At 37.4% G+C, this 9,779-nt stretch overlaps 1 protein-coding gene and 1 non-coding gene across 2 annotated transcripts; one reads left to right on the top strand and one right to left on the bottom strand.

The window, feature by feature from the left end:
- Positions 1–65: 65 nt before the first annotated feature.
- Positions 66–2,339, top strand: LOC114822329 (uncharacterized). The gene has a single exon (XM_070816130.1). It carries the CDS (start codon positions 66–68, stop codon positions 2,337–2,339), a length of 2,274 nt encoding a protein of 757 aa, XP_070672231.1.
- Positions 417–523, bottom strand: LOC114822362 (small nucleolar RNA R71). Its single transcript, XR_003770438.1, has one exon. It is a non-coding gene; the product is annotated as a small nucleolar RNA R71 (small nucleolar RNA).
- Positions 2,340–9,779: the final 7,440 nt, after the last annotated feature.

Genomic DNA, 9,779 nt, shown 5'->3' with positions numbered 1-9,779 from the left:
AAAGAGAAGTCAGTGAGAAAGAAAAGCAGCAAGAGAGCAAGATGGCGTTAGTTCAAAATGAAACGATGGGAGATCTTGATATGCCAACCATTCCGGAATCACCGTCGAGCATAGCTCTTCCTGCAGCTGCAAGGAATTATGAATTGAAGACTATCCACTTTAATATGATGCCTTCTTTTCATGGCATGAGCACTGAAGATCCATTGGCACATATTAGAGATATCTTCAATATGGTGTCCAACATGGCATTGGTAGAAGGAGTCACCGAGGAACATCTCAGGATGAAGGTCTTTCCATACACTATGAAAGACAAAGCGAAGACTTGGTTGAATTCTTTGAGGCCTAGAACCTTGACGAGTTGGAACGATATTCAGAATAAATTTTTGGAGAAATTCTTTTCGACCCAGAAGACCGATACCCTTAGAGATAATATCATGCAGTTCACTCAACAGGCAGATGAGATGTTTTCTGAGGCATGGGAGAGATTTAATAATTTGTTGATTCAGTGTCCGCACCATGGTTTGCCTACTCTAGTTCTCATGCGGATATTTTATAAAGGATTAACAGTTTCAAGCAAAGCTGCAGTGAACAACTATGCAGGGAGATCAATTAAGAACAAGACGCCAGCCGAATGTCAAGCACTTTTTGATAATCTAGCACTCGAAACACAACATTCTGAAGCAAGAGGAAGACGGGCAGGAGTTTTTGAGATTAATAATTCTACTGAATTTGCTTCAAAGGCACAAGTCGATGCGATTGCTAGTAAACTTGACACTTTGCTTTCTATGAATGGGAGAGTATCAGTTCAAGAGGTTTGTTCCATATGTGCAGTTCCTGGTCATGCCACAGTTGGTTGTCCGTATAGTGTTGATTTTCCAGAATTTGTTCAAGAGCAAGCAAACATGGTGAATGCTTACAGACGTCCTGGTAACGATCCATACTCCAATACTTATAATCAAGGATGGAGAAACCATCCAAATCTCTCATGGGTCAATAATCAGAATGTACAAAAGCCACCATCTGGTTTCCAACCTCAAGAGAAGAAGAATAATTTGGAAGATGTCATTGCACAGCTTGCTGGTAACGTGAATACTCTTTCTGTCAATACAAATCAATTTATGAGCAAAACTGAGACAACTCTTCAGAACCAGGCTGCCTCAATAAAAAATTTGGAGATTCAAATGGGGCAGTTAGCTCATTCTTTGGCAGTTAGAGAAAAAGGTTCTTTTCCAAGCCAAACTGAAGTTAATCCGAGAAACCATGAGCAAGCTAAAGCAATAACTCTTCGAAGAGGGAAACAAGTGAAAACAGCAGCTGATTTTGAGAAAAACAATGAGGAAGAAAAGGTAGAAACCATTTCACAAGAGGAGCAGCCACTGTCCGATGTTGTACAGCCACTAGCTATACTGGGAACCACTTCAAAAGCTTCACCACAATCAGTCATTGCAGCCACGCCACTCCCTAAGCCTGTTGTCCAACCCGTGAAGCCATATGTGCCCCCTATTCCTTTTCCTCAACGGCTCAAGAAGAATATGTTAGATGAGAAGTATTTCAAATTCTTAGAGATGTTTAAGAAATTGGAGATTAATATTCCATTTGCCGATGCTTTGGAGCAGATGCCGAATTATGCTAAATTCATGAAGGATATCATCTCAAAGAAAAGAAAATTTGGCGATCATGAGAAGATTCAGTTGACAGAAGAATGCAATGCAATCCTTCAAAGAAAGCTTCCGCTCAAGCAAAAAGATAGAGGGAGTTTCAAAATTCCATGCATTATTGGCACTAATTTATTTGAAAAAGCATTATGTGATTTGGGGTCTAGTATTAATTTATTACCTTTATCTGTTGCTAAGAACATTGGAATAGGTGAAATTGAACCCACTACTGTGTCTTTGCAGATGGCGGATAGATCAATTGCATATCCAGAGGGAATTATCGAAGATGTGTTAGTGAAGGTTGACAAGCTGATTTTTCCAGCAGATTTCTTGGTGTTGGATATGGAAGAAGATTATGAGACTCAGTTGATTTTGGGTCGGCCATTTCTTATCACAGCTAGGACTTTAATTGATGTGGAACAAGGGGTTTTGACATTGAAAATTGGGGAAGAGAAAGCAACATTCAAAGTGTTCGAGGCTGGAAAATTTCCAAGAGAAACGGAAGATTGTTTTCGCATTGATTTAGTCGAGACCGCGATTTCTGAAAAATTCAGAGTTGAGAAGCCCAGTGATCCTATGGAATCTGCACTAGTTCATGTTGCTACTTCAGAAGATGAAAATCAACTGTTAGCGGAATGTGCTCTTTATTTGGATGCTTTCAAATCAGTTACAAAGAGTGGATGATTGGAATTCGAAGACCTTGGATCTGTACCTTCAAAATCGCTACCAAGTATCATAGCCGCACCTACCTTAAATTTGAAGCCATTGCCATCACATTTAAAGTATGCTTTCTTGGGAGCTGCTGAGACTTTACCTGTTATAATTTCTGCATATTTGAGTGAAGTTGAAGAAGAAAAACTATTGAGAGTGTTAAGAAGGCATAGAATGGCAATTGGGTGGAGTATTGCTGACATCAAAGGAATTAGTCCGTCCATTTGTATGCATCGGATCTTGTTGGAAGACAATTACAAGCCTTCAGTTGAGCATCAACGCAGATTAAATCCAAATATGAAGGAGGTGGTACGAGCTGAGATTTTGAAGTTATTAGACGCTGGAATAATATATCCAATTTCGGACAGTAAATGGGTGAGTGCTTTGCATTTGGTACCGAAAAAGGGTGGAGTTACAGTGGTTAAGAATGACAAGAATGAGTTAATTCCAACGAGGACTACAACAGGATGGAGAGTATGCACTGACTATAGGAAATTGAACAATGAGACTCGAAAAGATCATTTTCCTTTTCCATTCATTGATTTGATGTTGGATAGACTTGCTGGATATGCTTACTATTGTTTTTTAGATGGGTACTCTGGTTATAATCAGATTCCGATTGCACCAGAAGACCAAGAAAAGACGACATTCACATGCCCTTTTGGTACTTTTGCATATAGGCGTATGCCTTTTGGGTTGTGTAACGCGCCTGCTACTTTTCAAAGGTGCATGATGAGTATTTTTTCTGACTTGGTAGAGCGTTGTATTGAGGTATTCATGGATGACTTCTCAGTTTTTGGCTCATCGTTTGATTCTTGTCTAGATAATTTGTCCTCGGTGTTGCAAAGATGTGAAGAAACCAATTTAGTTCTAAATTGGGAAAAATGTCACTTTATGGTGCAAGAAGGGATTGTTTTGGGTCATAAAGTTTCGGTCAACGGCATTGAGGTAGACAAGGCGAAAATTGAGACAATTTCAAAGTTACCGCCACCCACTTCCATCAAAGGAGTTCAAAGTTTCCTAGGTCATGCTGGTTTTTATCGACGTTTTATTAAGGATTTCTCTCAGATTACAAAACCGTTGTGTAACTTGCTCCTGAAAGAAGCGGAGTTTGTATTCGATTCATCATGTTTTGAGGCGTTCAATGTGTTGAAAATGAAGCTCACGACAGCTCCTGTGATAGTTGCACCGGATTGGGAATTACCTTTTGAGATTATGTGTGATGCAAGTGACTATGCTATTGGAGCAGTTTTGGGTCAGCGGAGAGATAAGCTACTGCATGTGATTTATTATGCTAGTCGAACTCTCAATGACGCACAATTGAATTATGCCACTACCGAGAAAGAGCTTCTAGCCGTTGTCTTTGCTTTAGACAAGTTCCGTTCTTATCTCATTGGTTCAAAGGTAATTGTCTACACCGATCACTCAGCTTTGAAGTATTTATTATCCAAGAAAGATGCAAAGCCTCGGTTGATTCGATGGGTGTTGTTACTACAAGAGTTTGATTTAGAGATACGGGATAAGAAGGGGTCTGAAAATGTGGTGGCGGATCATCTTTCTCGAATTATGCATCATGAAGGTGATAATGACTTAGTTCCTATCTCCGAAACATTCCCTGACGAGCAGCTCTTTACCATCAAATCTTCAGTCACTCCTTGGTATGCAGATTATGTCAATTATTTAGTTAGTGATATCATGCCTCCTGATTTGACTTGGCAACAGAAGAAAAGATTCATTTCGTTAGTCAGACATTACTATTGGGATGAGCCGTACTTGTGGAAGCATTGTCCAGATCAATGTATAAGACGGTGTGTTCCTGATGACGAGATGGAGGAAATATTGCGACATTGCCATTCTCTAGCATGTGGTGGTCATTTTGGTGCCACAAAGACTGCTGCCAAGGTACTACAATCTGGTTTTTGGTGGCCTACATTGTTCAAGGATGCTCATACTTTTGTTTCTACATGTGATCGCTGCCAACGTATTGGAAATATCTCAAGTAGACATCAAATGCCGTTGAATAATATTCTAGAAGTCGAACTTTTTGATGTTTGGGGTATTGACTTCATGGGACCATTTCCATCATCTTATGGCAAGCAATACATCTTGGTAGCTGTGGATTATGTTTCAAAATGGGTTGAAGCAATTGCTTTACCTACTAATGATGCTAAGGTTCTTGTTCATTTTCTCCTGAAGCATATTTTCACTCGCTTTGGCACCCCGCGCGCCATTATTAGTGATGGAGGCAAGCACTTTTGTAATCGTCACTTCAATGCTCTTTTGGCGAAATATGGAATCACACATAAGGTTGCTACACCTTATCATCCACAAACTAGTGGGCAGGTTGAGATTTCCAATCGAGAGATCAAGAATATTTTAGAGAAGACAGTGGGACTTTCACGCAAAGATTGGGCTGCAAAGTTGGATGATGCGCTATGGGCGTATCGGACTGCATTCAAGACTCCAATTGGCATGTCTCCATATCGATTGGTGTTTGGAAAAGCATGTCATCTACCTGTGGAACTGGAACATAAAGCATTTTGGGCTGCAAAGTTGGATGATGCGCTATGGGCGTATCGGACTGCATTCAAGACTCCAATTGGCATGTCTCCATATCGATTGGTGTTTGGAAAAGCATGTCATCTACCTGTGGAACTGGAACATAAAGCATTTTGGGCAGTGAAGAAGCTTAATTTTGAGATGGACGCAGCGGGAGAAAAGAGAGCTCTTCAATTGAACGAGATGGAAGAATTTCGGAATGATGCATATGAAAATGCTAAAATTTACAAGGAACGTACCAAAAAGTGGCATGATCAACATATTCTTCGTCGTGAGTTTTATATTGGCCAGCAAGTTCTTTTGTTTAATTCTCGGCTGAAACTTTTCCCTGGGAAGTTGCGAACACGATGGTCTGGTCCTTTTACAGTTGTTCAAGTGTTACCATATGGAACGATTGAAATTCGTGATCATACAACGGATGCTACATTCAAAGTTAATGGACAGCGATTGAAGCCATATCTTGCTGCCAGTTTTGAGCGAAACACGAATGTTGTGACCCTTGCTTCTCCCGATTGATTGCAATGCCAAGTCGAGCTGAGGACTTTAAACTAAGCGCTTGTTGGGAGGCAACCCAACCAGGTTCATTCGTTCCTTTCCTTGTTTATTAGTTTTGCATTTTCTTCCTTTCTGTTCCATACTACTCATTGTTCATCTTTTTGTTGTGATTTTGCATTGAGGACAATGTTTAGTTTAGGTTTGGGGGGAGAGCCTAGTTTTTTTGTTAGTTTGGTTGATTCATTTGCATTTTTGTTTTTAAGGTCAAAAGTTAAGGTTTTTATGTTCCAAGTTTAATATTATTGATTTCTTCACCCACATGATGATTTGAACATGTTTAGTTTGTCATTTCAAATGTGTTTGGAGTGGTTCTGTTGTTATGTGCCAAAGAAATTGCAAAATTGCACTTTGAGTTCATCTTTTGGTCATAATCAACTTAGCTACCTAAATTAATTTTGGATGTTTTTCAAGTTAATTTGATGATGCCAACATGTTTAGAATGTTTAATATGATGTGTTGGAATAGGGTTGGGACAGAAATTCGACCTACATTGTGAATTGGGACGTTTAGAAGCTCAAAAAGTGAAAATAAGCTTGTAAATTTGCTGCATAATTTCTGCAGATTTTCTGTCATAAAAGAGCTTTAGTGACGATCTTCAAAGATTTTCTCTGTCACAAAAGACATGTTCATACTTTTAGCAACGGTTTCTGGGAATTATTTTTGTCACTAAAAGTCAATTTTGCTTATTTTTGCAGATTTTTATCCTACGTTGAAGGCAATAATTTTGGCTCGGAATTCATTACTTTTAGAGCTATTCCCTCGTCCATGATGCCCAAAAATAAGTGTATTCTTTTCCTTTATCTCATTTTCTTTCATGCTTTTATTTATACATCTTTATGTGATGAATTGTGTTGCTAACATTTAAAGGATGAGGTAGGAATTAAAATTTTGGGATTGAGTGTTAGAATTTGTTGGAAACAATAAGAACTTGGAAGCATAAGTTGTTAAGGTTATCACTTTATTCCATTAATGGCGATGTATATGTCTTGCTAAGAATTCTTCCTTTGCTAAAGGGTTGCCTAGAAGGTTTTTGCATCACATTCTTTTTACCATTCATTTTGCCATGTCTCAAGTACTTTGGTGGACAAACTGTCCATGTTTGGATGATGTGGAGAAATAGTGGAGACTACCCATGTGAGTTGTTGTGCCTAAGCTTTTCTTGAGAGGGTTAATTTGTTTCTATTCTTAAACACTTTCCAATTTCTTTCTTTAATTTTCATGATCTCATTAAAATTAATTTGCATTGGGTACAAAAGAACTTTAATATATGTTGGGTATTCTTGCCATTGGGTTAGACGGAACTATAGAAACGATGTTAGGCTATGCATGTTTTCCACCGCTAAAAGGCCTATTCCCTATCCTTTTGTGTGCTCCATTAACCCCATTGAAGCCAAACACTTAGCTTTTTCTTTCATTACCCACATAAATTCTTATCCACTCTACCCTATATTAGCCATACCATATAGCTTGAGAGATACCAAGGTGATATCAAAAGAAATCAAGGTTGAGTTCTACATCAAAGTAGTGGCGTGTACCGAGGTACCATGGTTCTTATTATTATTTCTTGTAGTTATTTCAAGAGTAAAAAATAAAAAATAAAATAAAATAAAAAAATAAAATAAAAATAAAAAAGAGAGAGAAAAAGAGTTAAGAAAAAGAAAAAGAAAAAAAAAAGAAATTGTACCATTCATTATAACATGAGTCCTGGACGCCACAAATCATATATCAAGTTTCAAAGGGGTGCCAACCTAACTACATACGAAAAGTCTTGGTGTTTCTCAAGTTTTTGTTTTTTTTTCCTTATCGTTTCTTTCTTAGCCCAAATACCTAGCCTTACATTACAACCGTTTCAAAGACCTAACGGATTTATAGGGAAGTCTAGCTTATTTGGTGAAGGTTGATACCTATGTTCTTAGTATTCGATTCCTTTCATGAGATCTATTTTCAGAAATTGCTGTTTTTCAATGTTGATCATATGTGATAATATATTGATTCCTTTTGCATAAACTCATCACATATGCTTGTTAAGAGAGAAAGCCTAGGTTCTATGAGAAAATTGAGTGATATCTTGTGAGGCTTAGAGTCGAGGCGAATTTGTACACACGCCAAGTGTGGATGTTTTTAAGCCTGAGTGCTTGGGATGTTGGCTTCATACTTTCCATTGTGATACATTGATTTATAAGGGCATAACTTTAGTTTTGGAAGTGTGATTGGCATGCATTGGTTTTCATTAATTGATGGAAGTGATAACTGTAACACCTTTGTTTTTTTTTAGTAAAGCGTTTGTGGGTAGCGTAACTGGTAAACCCTCAGGAGACACAACTCCTCCGACTAGGGACACCTAGGGGTTTAAAGGCTTGTTGCACATGCTCAGTGCAATCGTTTCGCCAGCGAAAGTGGGCTTAATTAGGTTTTTGTTTTTAGTTAATTTTATTTGTTTTTCATTTTATGTTTTGCTCGAGGACTAGCAAAAGATAGGTTTGGGGGTATTTGTTAGGTTGATATGATAGGTATATTTTGTATCTCTTTTACCTATTAATTTAGTCATGGTTTGATATAAAACAGTTGGATTTGATGTATTTTGTGCGAATTTTATAGAAGTTATTTTTTCGGAGAAAACTGGATTTTTAGAAGAATTACAAGGAAAGCACGAAAGAATAACGAAGTGGACTGATGCTATGTGAGATTGGTGCTGGAATTTGGGCTTTATCAAATTAAGTCCAATTTGGGCTTCATAAAAACTGGCGTTGGACTATTCCAAGGAGGGAAGGTTTTTAATCCCCTTATCAAGAAGGTTGCGGGAAAGGAAAAGAGGAGGGGGATTTTAAAGGAAAAGGAGGGCAGATTAAAAGGAGAGGAATCCAGCAGCCGCAAGGTAGTGGGAGACAAAAAAAAAAAAAAGAACACAGCGCAGACACATACATAAGCCGAGAGAAAGATGAAGCAATTGGAGAATTCTAGCTTTGTTGTGGAGTGGAGAATGGAATTTCAGTTGTTTCCTTCTTTGTTTTCGAATTCTAGCGTGGTGTATTTTAATTCGATCATGAACTAAGTCCTTTTGCTAGGATTAGGGTGTACTCTTATCATGAACATCTAATTCTTATTATTTCATATTGATCTCGGCTATTTCCATGTTGAGTAATTGTTATTGTGCTTTATCGTTATCAAATAACTGGCCATTATTTGTGTGAAGAACTAAATTGGGACTGACAGGTTGAGTTTAGTAGATTGCTTCTCATAACAATTACCATGAATTACATAATTGAGTAGACATACTGGTTATGACTTGTGTAGTATTGTGAAATTATCCATTTATCGTAAAGGGTTTCGATTATCTACTTTTGTGGCTAGACATAGCATGGGTAGATAGTTAGAAACACAGTTAGTATATTCTGAAAGGAAATATTGACGAATCAAGGGATAATTGCTAGCAACATGGGAATAATTTGAGTTTAATATGAATAATGGGATTAGATGGGATTGAGAACAAGGAACCTGATGTCCTAGTGCTTCAATATATTAATTTTTCATAATTCATTCACTTTTACTTCGTGTTTGTTCAATTGATATTTTCACTTTCGTTTGGGTTCTTTGCATATTTGAATTTGTCATCGTAATCCATCTTTTATTTAAGTTTAGTTTGAAGTCAATCTCAATAGTAAATTTAGGTTAATCCGATCCTTGTTTGAACGACACTCTACTTATCACTATATTACTTGGACGATATTGTACACTTGCAATTATCAACAACAATTACCCATGCATGAAAATTTCATCATATACTAACTCTGACAAAGGTATCAGAATATTTTCTATAACTTGATTCAGGGTTGGTTTGGTATTGTTGTGCTTTAAAAAAAAGTTGCTGTGAGAATAAGCGGCTGTGAAATAAAGCAGCAAAGTGTTTGACAAACTTTTTTGTAAAAATGCTTTTAGAAAAAAAAGCTGTATGATAGGGTTTGGTAAACTTTTATGTAAAACAGCTGTGACTGTGTGAAATGATCAAAAATGTATAAAACTCTAAAAATCTCTTTCCAATTTTATTTCAGCCATTAGAAAGTCCAACTCTACACCTTCACTCATGTGAACTTCGGCTATCTATATAAACATAAGGTTTTGTAGCTAACATTAGTTATGGAAAAAGTAATTGTCAAAAGTATTGAAGCAAGAATTATGAAGGCTGAAACAATAAAATTCAAGCATTCCCCAGAAGAAACAAATGCATATTCCATCTGGGTTCTTCTTCAAATTACAGAATTTACGAAATGCCGGCACATTCAAAGAATCACAAAAGCAAAG

This window comes from Malus domestica, chromosome 16, assembly GCF_042453785.1.
Source record: "Malus domestica chromosome 16, GDT2T_hap1".
In the NCBI taxonomy this organism is placed as follows: domain Eukaryota; kingdom Viridiplantae; phylum Streptophyta; class Magnoliopsida; order Rosales; family Rosaceae; genus Malus; species Malus domestica.
Note: the sequence above shows the minus strand (reverse complement) of the source record. Positions and strands in the feature narration are given on the sequence as shown.

Bases quoted from the DNA above. Each gene is read 5' to 3' on its own strand.
- LOC114822329 (XM_070816130.1), top strand. From the start codon at position 66: ATGGGAGATCTTGATATGCCAACCATTCCGGAATCACCGTCGAGCATA.